The sequence below is a fragment of the Platalea leucorodia genome (assembly GCF_965183815.1).
Source record: "Platalea leucorodia genome assembly, chromosome: 16".
NCBI classification, from domain to species: domain Eukaryota; kingdom Metazoa; phylum Chordata; class Aves; order Pelecaniformes; family Threskiornithidae; genus Platalea; species Platalea leucorodia.
The window spans coordinates 8365983-8384326 of record NC_138838.1 but is presented as its reverse complement, the minus strand read 5'-3'; the positions used below and the strand labels follow the sequence as shown (position 1 = coordinate 8384326).

The following is an 18344-nucleotide window of genomic DNA, read 5'->3' as shown; positions in this document are numbered from 1 at the left end:
CTGCTGAAGTGCCCCTCTTGATGACTAGGGACTCCTGCCTGTGAGCCAAGCGACGGAGTTACAGGAGTAAAGAACTCCAACTTATTACTGCTCAGGTACATTAACTTTGCCACAGGCAGCATGGCAAGTTTCAGGTGAACTTAGTTTCTATGTTATAAGTATCTGAAAATAGAAAGTAGTAAGAGAAGCAGCTCTTTACTGGAGTATAAAAATACCATCGTAGAGAAATAGAACCTAATCTGACAGAACAGAGATGAAATTCCTCTTTGAGTCACTAGTTCTGCTGGGCTGGAAATAATTTGTCTCCTCTTGTTATACTGAACTTGTGCTTATGGAGGCTTACCTAAAATGGTTGAAGATTCCGCACCTCATTGAACTGGTAGTAATGAAGTGGCACCAGTGACAAAACGAGTATTTATTTTATGAGGGACACCATTCATTTCACCTGGGTAAATCATTGCTTATATACATTTTTTTACCTCTTTCCTGTTGTGCAGTCTGATTAGAAAGGAAATAAATGGCTGGTTAGACTGTAAAGAAAGAGAGTAAAATTGGTAATAAACAAAAATTTGCCGATTGTAATGTCCCAAAAGTAGCAAAGATATTTGCTAACCTCCTTGCAAACTCAATTTGTTAATAAATCTTGGCGGTTTGTTGGCTATTTCAGATACAGCTTACTGTGAAATGAATAACAAAAAACCCTATAGTTAAATGTGAGGAGGAAATTGTCTTCTAGATGTACGTATACATTGCAAAATAAATGTTGACAGACTAGGTGGCACCTTCTTGTGTTTTGTCCATGGTCAGAGAATGCTGGCCAGAGCTAAAGGGTTGTTTGTAAAATTCCTATTGGGAAATTTTTTCAACTTCCTCTGATTTCTTTTTGGGTGTAAATTTGTTAAAGGAGGTGTTACTTTCACCAGAAAGTCTTTGCTGTAATGTGCCAAAATACATTTATTGGTGTGAAAATATTATACGTTTTTATTTGCAGGTATACTCTGGCCCTTTTAGGTATTTAAAGTAAAAGCAGATATAACAAACTCAGGTGTTTAATTTCAAAAGATACACCTTCTAGTTGAGTGTGCTGTATGTCCCAATTTACAACTTTTTTCCCTTTATGCAGCAAAGATGGTGGAGAACACAGTGATCTGACGCGTATTCCTGTCCCAGTCCAGCTGTATAAGTGGTGCTCTCCTGAAGTAATCCTTGAAAAAGTTGTCACAGTCAAATCGGATGTTTATAGCTTCTGTACAGTGGTGCAGGAGGCCTTGACAGGTACACCTATAGGTGTAGGCTTTTGTCACTAGGGTAGCCCACTGAATGTTTTCAGTGCAGACTGTCAGCCCCCTCATGTCTGTTTAATTCCCCTGTGTGACTGGATAAAACCTTGCTGTGATGGCTCATACAGAGTTAACTTGGAAAAGGAACCCTCCAGGCAAAAAACCCCAAGTGTTAACGACAATAGCAAAGACTACTGGAAACTTTTGTAAAAGTAATCTGAAGACTTAAAATTGCATAACTAAAGGATGAGATTCATGGTTGGTATTAGAGAGACATGATTTTGTGTATGGTGTTCTTCTGCTGTTTATCTTTCTTCTTCATTCGAGGACAACAAAACATTCAGTTAACTCTTTGCAATGTGCAGAATGAGCCTGTGCAGCTTACATCTTTTTGATCTCTAATATACGTTACATTATCTGTAATAACAGTAACAATACATTATCTGTAAGTTATGTTATGTATTGTCTTTGACTACTTTGACAGTGAAATGGGATAAACAATTACCTTAAAAATTAAACCCTTGATTAGCTAGTTGGTAATGAAGAATCCAGAGCATGGTTTACAGTTGAACTGTCCTCTAGAGATTGCTGTCAGCTCCCTTTAAAGCATCCACTGTTCAAATAAGATAGGGAGGAGATGCCAGACTGGACTGGATGCTCATTTGGTTCTTGACAGTAGTTGTAAATTAGGGAATGTGCAGACAATAATGCTTCAGTATCTCTGATTGTTTTCTTTACCTTTATTTTCATTAACGTTGATGTACAGCTTGTGACATAAAGTGTATATTTATGTCTTGCAGAGACCCCTCCCTGGAAAGGTCTCGAAGACTCTGTTATTAAACAGCTCATAATTTCAGGGCAGCAGTTAGAAGCAGATGTCAGACTTCCTATGCCCTATTACGGTATCGTAAAGTCAGGGCTAGAACCTAAACAGAAGAACCGCTCCATGAACCTTCAGGACATTCAGTATATACTAAAAAATGACTTAAAGGTGACTTCCAGGATTGTAGCCTTTCATGTATATAAAATGGCAGAGTCTTGTGTTCATTCAGATTCAAGTTGTTCTGCTGAAATCTAGGTGGGAGGCTTTTTTGTGCACAATCTAAACATTGAGTATTCTTTTCTGATTGTGGAGGCAGACTGCCTTAAAAGAGAAGGTAGAAGCATTGAACTGTCAGATACAGCTGTCTTTTTTTCCATTTTTTGTATTACAGGACTTAGCTAAGCCTCAAACTGGTCGTGCTGATGAACTGTCAAAAGCACAAAGGCCCGCTGTTTTTGCAGATGTGAACATCTGTTTGGCATCAGCTTTTAGCTACCAGAAGAGAACACCGGAATTGCAGGGAAAAGAGATAACCGAGGCTGGTGAGTTTCTTCTAGCAAGATGTCACGTGTCCTTCCCTTAGTGTGTTCCTCAGTATATATAATATATATAAATATTATATAATATATAAAATATATAAAATATGTATAATACATTAGTATATATAATAATATATGTATTATATATATGTATAATATATATATAGTATATAATAATATAAATAATTAAAATGTGAGCACTTACAGATTTTATGACATAGTTTGAAAATAAAAAGCAGTAGCTTTGGATTCTAGCTATTACCCTAATTGTTAGTGTAAACTCAAGTCTGGTTAATATTTGAAGTTCAGGCACACTGTTTTCAGCAGAGGTGTTAAATGCTGCTCATGTAATCTCTAAAAGACGTTAAGTCCTAAATGTATGGAAGCAGTGCGTTTGATGGGCATCTGGAGAAATGGCTTAACACTTAAAATCTAATTTTTCAGACAGCTCTACTGCCCCAAGAGACTCTCTTTTTCCTGAGGAGAACAGTGCTTTAGTGGACCAAGAAGCATCAACCAGTCTACAACCAGTTGCACAGGACAAAAATCGTGATGTAGCTTCTGAACTCCAGGCGACCCTCGGTGTTAGTGATGTGGATGACAGCCTCTGCAGCTTTGAAATCAATGAGATCTTTGCCAGTTACCCAGAACTTAATGAAGTCTTCCTGGAAGAAAGAGCTGGATTGGGTCAAACTCTAAAGGATGAAAGAAGGCAGCAAAAGGAAGAAGATAAGGCTACCCTCAGAGACCTATATGCATCCCCTGGAGCGCACTGTGAGGAAAAGCCAGTTTCTGAGGAAGGTGGCTTTTCGGAATCGGGTACAGAGTACACTACAGAAGAGGAGGAGAGGGTAAGTGAGGCCTCTGACCTGTGCATGCTGGCACAGGTGAGAGGTGATGCTGGGAGAAGAATGAGTAGTCTGTCCCAAAGTGAGCAGCACATTGGCAAATGTGTCCTTAATTTAAAGATTGCTCAAAGCATGTTGCAGCAGGCAGCAGATTCCCTGTGCAGAACAGAGGAGAAACTGGACAGTTTAGAGGCCACTGAAAAGCAAAAGCTGCTGCTCCAGGAAATCAGAATGAATCAGCTTTCTAAGCAAATTTGTCAAGACAGACACTTGAACAGATCTGGTGATACTTCCCAAAACACCAATAACCCTTTTTGTGGAGTTAATACATTTTTTTGGAAGGCTATAGGTCCACCATCAAGGGACTATATTCCACCACTGATAACGTGTCAGGCACAAGGAGCATTGGGTGGAGGCAGTTTCCAAGCTGTTTCAAAGACAGCAAGGGAAATGGAGGCAATTCAAAAGGAAAAGTGGAAGTGCCTTCATGAGATGAGTAAGAGTAAAAATGAAAACAACCATCATGATCTCGGCTTCAGTGTGGTGAAAAGCCTGGATGATCAAATGAGCCTAGACCATGAGGTAAAGTGTTGAGTGGAGTGACTGTGTTTATCACTTCTGTATTCCTTAGCAGGTAAAGAGATGTAGTTATGGATGGTGTCCGAGAGGAGGGATGAATCTGTCTTTTAAAATATATTCGCATACCATACGCATTATATATAGGAATGAAAACAGTCAGCTCAGCAGTGCAATAGCATTATTTCTTCTTTCTCCCCACTCCCCCCAGCAGAATCCTCGTCCAGTGGCTCAGGAGGGAATAAAATCCTGTACTAAAATGGAGATGGGACTGTCAAGGAAAAGGGCAAGCGGAGAAAGATTTTGGTATACTTAGTTATGGAGATCTAACCTGTCATTAGTAAGGGCTCCTAGATAATTTTCATTATTAAATATAAGTAGTTAACATGCTTAGCCCAAACAGAAAGAGAGAAATTAATGTACATATCTGCTATGGGAATAATCTTGAGTCATTTAGGTCCACTCATTCCCCTGGGAACTACGTGTTTTGATAGTCTGCCTGCATACATATGAAACCTGCTATAAATCCAGGGCAGAGTTTTTACTAGGCTAAGGCCTGGAGTTGTCATCCTTTCTCATGAGCAGTGCTACTAAAATACAACCTAGGGAATAAAGTTTGCACAGTCTGGTTCTTAGTATATCTCATAGACAGCTCAACTAGTAATTAGCAGAATGCCCGACGTGTGCTGAATCATGGCTTGTTGGACTCATTTCAGCATTTACTCCCACATGTATCTGTAAGATGCAAAAAAAAGTTCAACTTGCAGTGTCAGAGAGGAGGTGATTCACATTCTGCAGCAAGTGGAAGTGAAGAAGAGAGGTGGTAAGTTTTGATCCTATTCACAAAAGAGTTAATTCTATCAGATTCATCCTGATACAGCCACTGTCAAAAGTAGACACATCCAGGATCAAGGATGGCATTAAATGTTTTTTCAGTCAACCAAAAGCCATCTGTCCAAGTAGGACGCTCCTGTGAGCCCTTGTCAGCTGCAGAGCTGACAGGGTAACTGCTGCGACAGGGTCGTTACTTTTGAAGAGTGGCGTTCAGACTGATTCCAAATGCCTCTCTGATGGAGGTCAGTGGTCCGAAACTGTAACAGTGCCTAAGGAGAGCAATGTAGTAAGTTACTAGTAAGGGTGGTTCTCCTCTCTGCACAACCTCATTCAATTCTCAGTAGAAATACCTTGGCTTTCATAGGTTTAGGACTAGGACCTATGTCAGGGGCTGCGGGAGTAGAACAGTCTTGCTAAACGCAGTGACAACAGAGCATACGTTACTTCGTTATGTTTGGTGTGCTTTTTAATGTCGTCCCTTTGTATTTCGAAGTATGGGTGGAAAGTACATGTTAAAAGTACCTGGCAAAACTTGTGCAAATTAATGTACCTTATTAGTTGGAAAGATGGGGACAGGCATCTCCTTCAATGTTTGGGTCAAATCAGTCAGGAAAACTGTTGTGGTTTTTAAGTTTATTCATGACCCAGTTGGATCAGTAAGACCTGTTGGTGAAGGACTTGGTTAGAACACAAATATGCCAGATGCTGACGTGTGGTTGGAAGGTCAAGTGAATGAACTCTAGATTGGAACTGGGTTGGTGGTAGGAGTGGTGTTATCCAAGTCTGAAGTTTTGAGTATCTTCAGTTGTCCACTATCACCTTCCTGACCTGAATAAAACACCATCTACATAGCATTCATTTTCTGTTAGTGTTTATACAGATATATCATCTGAAGGCAGTTGGCAGCTTTTGAAATTTAGATTTTAATGTACAGCTTGTCTGGTTAATCTATAATAGACCTAAATAACTGTCTGTGCTTTCTAAGCTTCTGACAGCTCAATCTGCCAGTTCTATTGGGTTCTTAAAACATGTGTGCTCTCAGCCTTTTAATTGACATTAAAACAACTTCTAGTCTTTTACGGACTGGGGAATACTTAACACAATACGCTTGTGCATTAACAGAGTTTGATGCATTTCATAATGACTTATTGTAGGTGCTATCCAACATCAAGATCTGAAATTTACAGTACAAAAATAAGTGAGGAGAGAAGGAGGATGCAATCAGGTTGGAGGAGTAAGTAAAATCAGTGTTAACTCGGCGTTAATATTAGCAAGTCTTACTGCAGTGCAGTGCATTAAAACTTAACACATTTTGTTACTTAAGAAAGGTCTGTGTGCCTTAATTGCTGAAGCTCTATTAGGCTGTTCTTGGATGAAAACCAAATGAGTAGGATCCTGTGTCTTGCACATTCAGGGCATAAAATAATCACAACCACATTAGGATGGTTTGATTATAAAGCTCAAGGAGTTTCTAGCCCTGTTTTGGAGGATGTAAGGGAGGGACAGCGTATGAATTTAGAAAGGGTAGTATAGCAATGACCGGTGGATGGCAGTACAGGCATGAATAATAGAGAATGCAAACTAACAAAAACTGTTCATGTAAAGACTTGTCCGTGTCAATTTATGCAGGTTTTAAGCTTTCCTTAAAATGGAAGGAAGTGTTTAGCTCTTTTCATGATAAAGGAGTTTACAGGCTATAACTTTAGCATTTCGAGTACTGCAGACATGATGAAACACAGGGAATGCTCTGAAGGTCCAGATTCTGTTGTGTGAACTGGTAATTTTGTTCTTTTTATGTAGCTGAAGTAAAACAAATGGCCAGAAGAGTGGCCTCAGGACAACTAGAACTCGGGTCTCCATATCCAGCCAGTAAATATACATCTGAAAGTGAAGCAGAGAGTATAGAGGAAGCCTTTCAACATGTCACTCTTAGAAACCAAAAAAGTCAAGACCAACAAAGATATCGGTGGCAGACAGGTGATAATGTTGAGCATTGGCACCTGGGCAGCGAGGATAGATCTGAATCTGAGGAGAGTGATCTGGAGTCTGCATTCGGAAGCTCTGGAGGTAAGGATGAAAAACAAAAAAAAATTTCTTCTCTCTTTGTCTCTCTCCATCTCCCAGCAGATTTCAGCTTCTGTGATTTTGTTACAGTAATTGTCAATTTTATCTTCCAGAGTCTTACCCCCAAAGCAGGTCAATCACTCAGTCATTGGTGAACAAAAATAATAGACTAAGATGAGTATTACATGTTAATGGGTGGAGGTAACGCCCAGTGAGCTTGGAGACCCTTCATCGTCATTGATTACCATGTATCAGCATGGGACACCCAAAGCTTTCAAGTCCATGAGTATGCTTTCACATTTTATTTTTTTCAATTGGACTACAGAGATGCTTCTTCTGTAGCAGCGTAGTGGGTAGTGCTTTTGTAATAGTCATGGATAAAGAAACAAGGAAAGCTTCGCATGCCTAGATTAACGACGTGAGCATTTAAATGTCATTCTTTCTCCATGTTTCTGACAGACAATGTAGTTTTACTGTCTACTCTCATTGATATTCCATCAGTGGTTCAGATCACTCACTTCATATTATTTTTTTGCCTAATAATTTTGTTCCATTCTGACATCCTAGGGAGAAGTTGCCAGTCACCATCACAAGATGAACAAGCAGAGTCTGGAATAACCATTCATAAGAATTCAGTCCTTCCTCAACAAGTTAAGAATCTCTCTAGAGTATGTATAGTAATCCAAGAAATCTAGTTGCAGCTAGTTATCTGTAAAACAGCTTAGCCTGGTCTCTCCATGTTGCACACTGAACTACCAAGACAGCTGATCTTTTCAGTTGTGATCTGACTAACCATCCCCCCCTCCTCCCCTCTTCTTTTTTTTTTGGTTCTATAAACCATCAAGGTAATGTAAGGAGCAGGAGGCAGGTTGAAACTCAGAGTGGTCAGATTAAACATCATTTCAATTTGATGCAGTATGGTTTAACATTATTGACTAAAATGTATATTCTTTAATGGAGACTGGAGAAAGCATCTACAAATGATGATGTCTTTCACAGAGACACTCAAGGGAATTACATTGTTCCCTTAATTCATCTCCTGATGTGTCTGAAGAATTCTCGACTCCTGACACTGATTACTTCCTTTCTCTCGCTACTCAGGGAAGTTCAGAACTAGAGGTAAAAATAGCAGAAAAGACAGGAATGAAGTCTGTGTCAAGAACTTTGGATGTAAGTTACACAACATGTGGTTTTATTATGCTCCCATTTGATTTGAAGGAAAGCTGTAGAAAATGAGAGAATGACAGGTTTTCTTTTTCTTTTGAAATAATATCTACAAATAAAGATTATCTAAAAGTAAGAAAATTCTAACCCTGTTCCTTTAAAACACACACTCCCCTCGGGCGGGGGGAACCCCAAGCAACTAAAACCCCACAAACGCCCAGACTCCCAGAACACCAGGAGCATGTTTTCTTAATTTGTTTACCAGGAAATGACATGATTTGTGGCTGAGAAAAGGTTTAGGCAGTTGATAATATCAGCCTTTCCATCACAGCTCTATCAATTATAGTACTCAATGGTCTTAAAACAATCTTCATGCATTTCTTGAAGATTCAAAACTATTCTATGGACTTTTAAATCCAATTCATGTTGTTTGCTGATAAGCTCTTGAAAAGTTTGTCTCCATTCTGATTATTGTGAACATCATCCTGTGAGAGTTGTCCTACCCTTCACAGCTTGCCTGTGAGACATAGAATTCACTTCTTTTTTTCCCCCTGCTCCAGACCTCAGATGCTGAGGGCAAATTAGAAGATGCTTGTGAAGGATTTTTACAGAAACAGTTACCTGAAGATGCAGGATCAGGTATTCAGGTTTCAGGTAAATGTGCTCTTTCTTTTGAAGGTACTTTTGAGTCAGGGAGACAGGGTCTTGTTGCACTTACGTGTTTGTCAGCAGCACTCCTGTCAGAAGGCTGGAGTCACTTGGTCTCTTATTCCTCATTATTTTAGTCAGAGTTCAGGACACTCGGGATTTTGGAAGATGAGGTTTGGGCATTGCAGTCTCTGAAATATTGTTGAGTGTGATGATGATGTACTTGCTGTATTTCAGTTAAAAAAACAAAACTTGTTTGCAACCTTTTTGTTTTTACAGTAGGGCTAAGTTTAATCTTTTTATGCAACTTGCTATGGTGCTGGAAACTGAATTAGAATTGTATTTACACATTAATATTCTTATTGCTAGAAGGATCTTGAGCTTAAAACCTGTAAGAGCTGACATCTCTGTGTGTGTGCAGAATAATGGAAGGATCATCGTTGTTTCTCTAGTCTGTTGCCTCTCTTAGCTCAAATTTGTAAATGTTGCGATATTCCCCAGTGCTTCAGTGGTTGACTGTCTGGCAGCTGCGGTATGTTTATGAAAATGTGGCTTTAACACACATTCATCTCTTGTCAACAACAAAGGTCACAAGAACGAAAAAATTTAATAAAGTTGCAATTTCCCGTTCAATGGGTTGTGTCACTTTCTTTTGTATTTGCAAAACCCAATAACAGGGAACATTTGTTATTTGTATTCAGGAGGAAGAATACTGTTCTGCAGCACAGCAGCACAGAACTCTGGCATTAACACACAAGAAGTGAATCAACTTAGCCATATGCCTGTAGCCAGGTAGGTAGACTTATTTTCATCATTACTTCAAGCATAAATTAGGCTATAAAGTGTGCTCTCTTTATTAATTCTGCTTCTATATCCAATATTCAAATAAGATGCCAGTGGTGTTTTTTAATGATTATCTACATATCATAGTTCCTTGCCAAGAAAATATTAAAAGGACTTTCACAAGTCTCATGGGGTTTTGTCTTTTACAGTGTTCGGTTTGGGGTTTTTTTTGTTTGCTTAATGAGGGAGCTAAAATAGGAAAAATAAGTCATGTATATATTACCATTCCTTTTACACTGATAAACTACAGTATTAAGCAGAGCAAAGATAATTCAAATGAAGACTTCAGTCATCTGTTTTAATTTTGTTGTGCTTTGGTTTCGGAGCTCAGATGGCGTGAAGATCATGCCTTTTCCCCTCCCGTGGGAAGAATCCGATGCAAGTACGCTCACTGCGTCTTGCCTGCAGATAACATTAGCCCATGCTTGGAGACTTGCAGTCTCATCTGTCAAACATGAGGTGTTTATATCCAGTATTTTTGTAAATTTTATATTCTCCTAGTATGCAGAGATGTTGGCCAGAATCACCACCTCGTGCTGCAAGGGGTACTTTCACCTAAAGAGGAACAGTCCTTGCCCTGAAAGTCTTTCAGCAGTGGCTTTCAGGCTTAAAAGCCCCTTCCCTCCCTGTAGCTCAGCTTTCCTTGGGTTCTTCCAGAGTCAGCAGCTGCTCGCTTTCTCCGAGTGTGGGAGCAAGAGCTGCTTGTACTGCCTGTCAGTGTGGTACTCTCTCCCCTCCCCTGGAGGAACTGAGTTACCGGTGTCAAAGGTAGGCAGCAAGTGTGTAAATACTTGGCCTTAAGGTAAAAGGTAATGGGTTTGGTTGCTCTCTGAGCATCTGACTAATCCCCTTTGAATGTTTTTTTGACCTTGAATGGGCTCGTTACAGTTTGAGAAAAAAACTTACGATGCAGACCATGAAAGGATGATGAAACAATGTAGTGATGTATATTTGTAGATTTTTATTTAACTTTCGGTTTTGTTTTGAAACTGCATATGTCAATTAGAAGTTTTCTCCTTACTGGATACAAATCCATAATGTGATTAAAATGACATTTTTCTCCTAGCACTCTCTGTCTTATGAGCTTTTAAGCAAAATGTTTTTATGAGCTGCAGTCTACCTCAGAGAGAAGGTAGTCCTTTAAACTTCTTGAGAGAGAGGAAATTAAATACATTTATTTTCATAATTCTCTGAGAGGATCAATGAGTATGACATTTCTTCCCTCATTCCAGTGTTGAAGGAGCACGAGAAGTGATACTATGGGAGCCACAGGAAGAAGGCAAAGAAAAAGACGTGTAAGAGCCACAGACCATTTTATATCAAAACTTCAGCTAGTTGGTCATTGTCATTGTGAAAGTTTTTTTGTGTTGATGCGAAAAAGGAAGATGAGACAAACCAAAGCTGAGAGAGAGAAAACTGTCTAAATATCGAAAGAATATTTTGGGAGATTGGTGTAAAAGAGCTATCACATACAGTTGTCCTTAGTTTGAAATATTTTCATGTTTATAAGTAATTAATTTAGTGTTAATCTGGGTGTGCTTCTTCCCATTAAAGTATTAGGATTCCTTGTTTCTTCTGTCCATATTACATAGAAGAAATAGAATACTTTAAAGAGCAAATCGTTAGTACGTAGCTAAATAAATGTTATTACAAAAATAGTCTTGTGATTGAGATTCTCAGGAAAAATTTGCAGAATAGGTTTTTGACTTACCTAGAAAAGTTAATTTCTTTTTACGGATAATGGAGATTTGCATAGAAATTACTGATTTGGTAACAGTAGATGTCTGTTCATTTCATGGTCTTCTGAGGACAATGTAATCCAGGGTATATCTGCAGAAGATGTTGGTTTGCTTAATATAATCCCAGTCCTGCAACCACTTAAGACTTTTTGTAACTTGAATGGACATCAGTGCCTGTGCAGATCTTTAGCAGTTTCAGTTTATCTGAGTAATTCTTTCAAAGGCTTCTAAGACCTACATTTAGTCTGAATTAATGGATCATTAATTTTTGTGAAACCTTGAGGTCTTCCCTTGGCTTTGGAGAGAGTTTTCTACCTAGTGGTTCACATTTGAAGTTCGTGACCTTTCTGGAGGCAGTTTCCTGAGCTTGCTTTTATAGGAGAATTATTAAAATTAAGAAATCCTGTAAAGGAAGGGAAAGCAAATCATTAACCTTTTCTGTCTCTGCAGTATTATTGACGATGGTGATCTTTAGCCTTCCAAGAATTCTGTGGGAAGCTTTCAAAGGGAATGTCTCTCTTCCTTCTGGAAAACTAGATAAGACTGAACAAAATTAAAATTTAAAGAACCTGAAAATATCAGAATTTAGTGATTCATAAGTGTAAGAAGTGGCTATTCTAGCTGTCAGAACATCTTTTCAGATCAGTGACAGATATTCAGGATTTGTCGAGTATCCCCTATGAGCAAGAGAACTACTACAGGGACATAGATTGTAAAACGCCCAGAGCGAGTCACGCACCAACGAGCGTCAGCACTCCACTCGGCACAGGTAACTACAGAGAGGAAAGAAGGAAGGACCAGTGAATTACTTACCCTTTCTATGCCAGGAGCGAGACCTTTCTGCCAAGACTTACTAGTGTAAAAATCATTGATGTGAATCATGGACACTCCATTCGTATCGTACCAATGCAGAAGTGTTAGGCTTGGAATAAGTAACCACAAGATATGCTGGACCTGTTGTCTGAAATCTCATTGTTTTGGTCTGGAGAGTTACAACTTTGTAGTTAGAGCCTGCTTGGTCAAAAGAAATCTGTAATGTAGAACTAAAGGAGAATTTACAGGGACACGGCTGAAAAGGCCCATATCTGAAAGGTCTCTGAAAGATAATTACTTGGTAGTTAATGGTAGCCTTCATAAATCAGAAATTGTTTTAGACATTTAAAATTGATTTGGAGTGATACATGTAGATTTTAGCATTTTAAGGACAGACAATGTAATAAGCACTTAGTATGTTTTGACTGTTGATGAAGCAATCTCAATGTCTCCTGAACTTCAGTGTTGTTTAAGAGCACCAAATTATCATTTGCTTTGTACTTTCATTATTTTGGTGTAATACAGTAGTCAAAATTTCTCAGTTGGCAAAGTTTTGCATAAATAATGGCTGAGATTGAACTCCTAGGTAATCAGTTTGGACTTCTGCTTAGAGATGGTTTATGGGCAATAATTTCTTAGAGTTGCCTGTGCAGGTGCCTGTTCAAATACAAGAAACCTTTTTCTGCTTCCATTGAAATGTGACCAAAATACAAAAAACTCCACAAATCATTTTCCAGCTTTGCTATCATCTTTTTCTTTTCTTTTCTTTTTTTTTTTTTTTTTTTAATTCTAGAAGAAAAAATTCCAGTAGCCTTTGAGAAATACAAACACTGCCATGAGGTAGCTTCAGATTCTTCCTTTTGCAGTTCTGAAGAGATCTCTTCTGCAGCGTCCGGGACATTCACTACAGCCTATGAAGAGGGAAGGAGCACTGAAATTCCCTCTATTGCTTCAGGAGTTTGCTCATCTGAATTGAATGAGCCTGTAAGTCTAGAAAATTTACCTTATGTCTGCCATTCTTTAAAATATTTAAAAAAATACTTTTCCTTAAAATAAATGCAAGATGGGAAGCACAGAAATTTTTCTAGGTCCTTGTGAGTATTTTGGAATCCTGGATCTGTTGACATAACGACAAAAGTTCTGATTGATTTCAAAGCAGTCAGTGTGTGCCACTGGTTATGCAAAGAGTTGGCTTCCCCTTGCACCTAATCTTACGTAAATGTTGACCGCCATCAAAATGGCCTTGCCTGCCCTCCATCCCTTCCCTGGCTGTAAAGAATTGCCATTTCCCAGCATTGGATCCAGTAATCTTGGAACACCAAAATGGTAATTATCAGCAAAATGATTGGGTAGAAAAGGTATGGTTTTGTTGGGGATGTGTGTGTGGGGGGGTGATCAGTTGGTCTTCTGGTGAGGCAACAGCAGGTCGCTTATCTGAACCACTCTGAATTCACAAGTGATTTGTGAACTGTAGGCTTTTGACTATGTGGAACCTGAATGAAAATAAATACATGTGCCTGTGTGTTCAAGTATGTAAGTTTTCATGTGAAACTGAAGAGTTCTCAGAACTTAGTGGGGGAAGGTAAATGAGTACGTAAATGAGTGATTCCTTGAGGAAGAAAACTAAGGTGAAAGCCTCCATCTAGTAGTTTGGAAGCAAGTAAATGTTCAGAAAGCCCTTGCATTAGGGGATTAAGTTTGTCAGTTTTATGCACAGATGTGGCATAATGTTATCAACTTCGTTGTATCAAAAAATCCTCTCTCTTTGGAGTTGACAATTTCCAAGGTCACTGTAGTGATTTCCAGTAATCTTTTTGGAACTGAAGGTGTTCTGGAGCCACAGCATTATCTTAACTGTCTTTTCAGACAGCTATATATATATAAAATAGTTGCCTTTATGCATTTCTTACTGTTATTCATTGATGGGGTTGTCATTTAAAGATTAAATTAGAGTTTGTTCAACCAGAACAGTAGTGACTGCATTCGTTGTCATCAGGTCAGGCCTGTGTCTTTCTGCTTGCATAGCAGACAGTTGGAATTCATTAAGCCTATTAACAGTGCAGTGCTGCCTTGGCTGACTCTGTGGAGATACTTGTGTCACTTTCTTGTCTAAAATCTTATTCTAGGATTAAGTGCAGGAGGTACCTGTTTCCATTTTGAGGACAGTGAGGACTTGCCCATGATTACAAATTCTTGATTTTTGGGGGCTCTTTTGGTGAATCGGTGTGCCTGGCTTTAATAATTAAAGATTCAAAACAGAGAATGGGGACTTAAGAGATGTTGGAACTGTCATTTCAGAGAATTCCCATCCAATTGTCCATACAGAGTGCTGAAATGGATAAAGATTACATAGCTGACAGTATCTTACGGCCAGCTAAAAGATGAGTGCACTGCAGCCTAAGCAAAATTTTTGACCCATCTGGCTTACCTGGATGCTACCTCTGTTTTCATGTTCTGAACTGATTGAAGAGCTTATTTAAAAATGTAATGGTCCACTAAGGCTTTAATTAAGGCCTTGCCTCATTTGGGATTTAGTATGTCGAAGGGGAGGATTGAAGACCAGCAGTTCTTCAGTTTACCTTCCTGTGTTTCATTCTGTATGGTCTTACACAGGATGGGTTGCCAGTAGTTGCTTCATCCTTGAGAAGCACCAGGAAGGCATCTGGTAAGTCTCTTAATCCAGCCCCAGCCCAAATAGAACAATCAATAAAAGGAGCAACAGATTTGAAAAGAAATTTTGCAGTTTTACTTCTCTCCCCCTCCTTTTTTTTTTCTTTTAAATTCTTTTCTCTCTCTCCCTCCTGGGCATCTCTTTTTACAGGGATAAATAGCTTTTCACACAACTGTGTATTGCTAGTGGTAATTAGGTTATGGATTTAGTGTTTGCATCTGCACACTAAGAACTCTGACCTCTAATCAACCTGCATTTGAGGTGTAAATATTACTGACCTAAAATTTGCAATACAAGATTGAGAACTGAATGTGCAAGTCTAGCTCTAAATGATTTTTCCATTGTGAAATTATTTAAGGATATTTGATAAAATGTGAATGAGCCTGGCTCATGCAGGTTGATAAATGAAGAATGTCAGCAAGATGCTGTCATAATGTAAGCCTATATCACAGTTATTAAGGATTAATCACTGCTAATTAATTAGACTTTTTTTTTTTCTATCTCAGCACTCTCACAGGCATATAACAACTTCATTGATGAGCTGCCTCCACCAGCCCAAGAGCTGCTGGATGAAATTGGTAAGAGGCACTTCAGCCAAAATGGTATGAGGCTTGCCAGCTGTGTTCAATCAGGATTTCTCCCAAATCATCCACTACTAAAATACACAAGAGCTTCCAAATTAGTTGCAGTCAGGTCAATGATTAGGAAGTTAGGCATCAACAGCTTAAATAACTGGCATTTATTTGAGGTAGTCCTTGAAGTTTCTGCATTTCACGTAATGGTTATTTGCTGCTGATGACAGCAGCTAGGCTATTGAGTGCAGATATAATTTAACACTGAGATGAATTTTGTGTAGACTGAATTTTTCAAAGGTGTCCCGGAGCAATGCATGTTCTCCATTAAAATGAATGCAAGCGGGGCAGCTGCATCCCTCAGTTTTTTTGCACAGCTTAGGCTCAGTGATTTACGTTTCTTTTTGTCATCACATCTTCAGACAGAACACAGTGTAAAAACTCTGCATTTTTTTTTTACTGGTGTGTGTTACAGAAGAATTTCCTTTGGTTATTGAGCTATAAACTCTTCCTACAACTAACACCAGACATTGGGATGATCAAATGTATGTAGGTCCTATGCTCTTTTAGAAATGAGACACCCAAACATATTCTCATCTTTGTATTTCCTCATTTACCAAAACAAGGACATGTGGAGACTGGCATCAAGTGAATAAATAATGGTCAGAGACAATTTGTAGGATTAATATATGAACTAACTATAGATTATGTACAGGCTTTCGTCTAGGTTTGGCTGGATAAAGTAATAGGGTACTTCAGATTGTATAGAGTCAATTTAGAAAGAGTATTTAGATCAATAAGGAAATATGCTGTTTTTAACAGAATATTTAAAGCAGCAAGATTCCGTCACTCAAGAGTCCAGAGAGGAGGGATTGTATGACTGTGGAGTGCAAATAAATGGTTAGTTGATCATAGTCCTAACATAGGGAGTGCAAATAGAAAATTACTTTTGCATTGCTGCAGAATTACTCTAAATATTTGTCACTGTATGTTCAGCTATAAGATAAACTTCAATTTTTAGCCTTTTTTTTTTTTTTTTTTTTTTGTATTTGTGGTTCAGCAGAAATTTGAGAGGATTCTCCCTTTCTTGGTAAGGTTATATACAGTGTTTTCGCAAATAGTACCCCCTCCACCAGTGTTTGCTGTCTTTCTCAGTGTATTCACTCTTTAAAGTCTACAGGGATCTGGTGTGGAAGGCTTGCAGGTCTGAACTATCAGAATTAATCTTCTACTTTTATTATGCCACTGTAATGTATGCTGTGTTCAAACATAAGTGACGAAACCCACAAAAGTATAGATGGTGGGCAGCTGATGTAAAATAGAGCTGAACTTCCCATTCTGGGGGGGTGGTTCCGTTGAGAAAGTGGCCAGTGCACACTAACTGCTTCTCTTTCTTACTCACCATAATGAAATAATGCCTCTGATCTCATGGTGTAAGAAAATAGCATCCACTGGGCTAATCAATTTTATATTTCCTGTTCTGTTACAGAGATACCCAAGATAGCAGTAGTGAATCTTTGTGCTTCTGAAACTGCAAATAGTAATAAGTGGGAATAATTTTTAGATATACAGCAAGTAATGTCTGAGGAGCAGAAAACCTAAATCTTTATAGGCTCTGCATTTGTTTCCAATGAGTCAGAAAGAAAAGAGCAGTTTTAAAAAAAAAAAAAAAAAAAAAAAAAAAAAGATAGGACATGAGTTAGTCTATAAAAAAGCTAAATAGCATAGTCACTTGAGAATTATACTGGCTCTTGTTTGTGTTATCCTACAGCTTTGTTAGATCTTTTCCCATTTAAAATTGTTGCCCAAAGGACAGAAGCTACTGTGACTTCATAGGAATATGTTGGGTTTAGGTGGTAAGGAATGCAGCAGCCTGTATTGCTTGCTGTTCAATCACTGTGGTTTTGTTGTATTTGCATAAAGTACAGCTATTTCAGACTCCATTTTTGTGACAGCCTACTGCTTCCTGCTTATCATAGCTTAGCAGAAGGTGGCTGAATATATTCACATGCTGTAGGGAACAGAACTTGCTGAGATAAGTCTTGGGGGGGATATCATTGGATTTTGCTAAGTAGGGTAACAAAGCTAACATCCACAGGTTTTCTTTTGATTTTTCTCCCATATCTAGGATTGTAAGGAGAAAGATTAAAGATTAATTTCCACATGCGTTTTTCATTTTAGTATGAAGCAAGATGTTCAGTCCTGCAAATCTAAAAATGTGTTATGTAAAATACTTATCTGGGTCTTGCTACTGGCCACCTTTGACTGTAGATAATGCACATTTGCTTAACTGGTAGAGAATCAGATTACTGAGGAAAGAGTAATTGAGAAGTGGACAACTGGAAGTTTCCCAAGTGCAGTAAATGAAAACACATTTTAATTTCTTTATTATCTTCCTTCATATCTTTGATATTAAAATCTTTCTGTTTATGTGAATAGTTCCCGATCAAATTAAAATGGAAGAGAGAGAGTCAAAAAAAGAATCTGAGAGAAATGAGAAGAGAAATCATAGTTTATGGACTAATGAGTCATTTAATCTAGCAGAGGAAACAGAAAGGTATGAAAAAAGGACGGTAAGGCATGTTTGGCTTTGAGTTACAAAGATGTAGAATAATGGTTGCAGTATATTTTAACAAGATTCAGTACTGACAGTAAACCAACTTTTTAAGAACCCTGATAATTATGACTATTCTCTTTTAAAATGTGTAGTATTAAACTCGCCAGCATCCATTTTAAATCTTTTATTCAACAGGGCTCATTCTACTCTTGATGATATTTTAGAAAGAATGCTCCATGAAATTCCTGGAGATGAGGAGATCCAAGAACAACCTCAGGGACACACTCTTGGGTTAGCTGATAATTTATATATTGTTCATAAGTTTATTTTGTTTATGTTCTGTGTACAGACCTATGCAGGATTTTTCAGAAAA

General features: G+C 38.4%; 1 protein-coding gene across 1 annotated transcript in view; it reads left to right on the top strand.

Annotated features, from left to right (window-relative positions):
- The window catches only part of TEX14 (testis expressed 14, intercellular bridge forming factor), a 35198-nt gene that overhangs the window by 13583 nt on the left and 3271 nt on the right, over positions 1-18344 (top strand). Inside the window, 19 exon segments of the mRNA XM_082327915.1 lie at positions 1124-1275; positions 2081-2271; positions 2495-2645; positions 3087-4072; positions 4783-4889; positions 6055-6134; positions 6701-6967; positions 7532-7632; positions 7964-8134; positions 8689-8782; positions 9478-9568; positions 10852-10914; positions 12000-12127; positions 12965-13155; positions 14785-14836; positions 15349-15420; positions 16237-16314; positions 17854-17971; positions 18167-18262. Of these exon segments, the coding sequence (XP_082184041.1) occupies positions 1124-1275; positions 2081-2271; positions 2495-2645; positions 3087-4072; positions 4783-4889; positions 6055-6134; positions 6701-6967; positions 7532-7632; positions 7964-8134; positions 8689-8782; positions 9478-9568; positions 10852-10914; positions 12000-12127; positions 12965-13155; positions 14785-14836; positions 15349-15420; positions 16237-16314; positions 17854-17971; positions 18167-18262 (3189 nt within the window).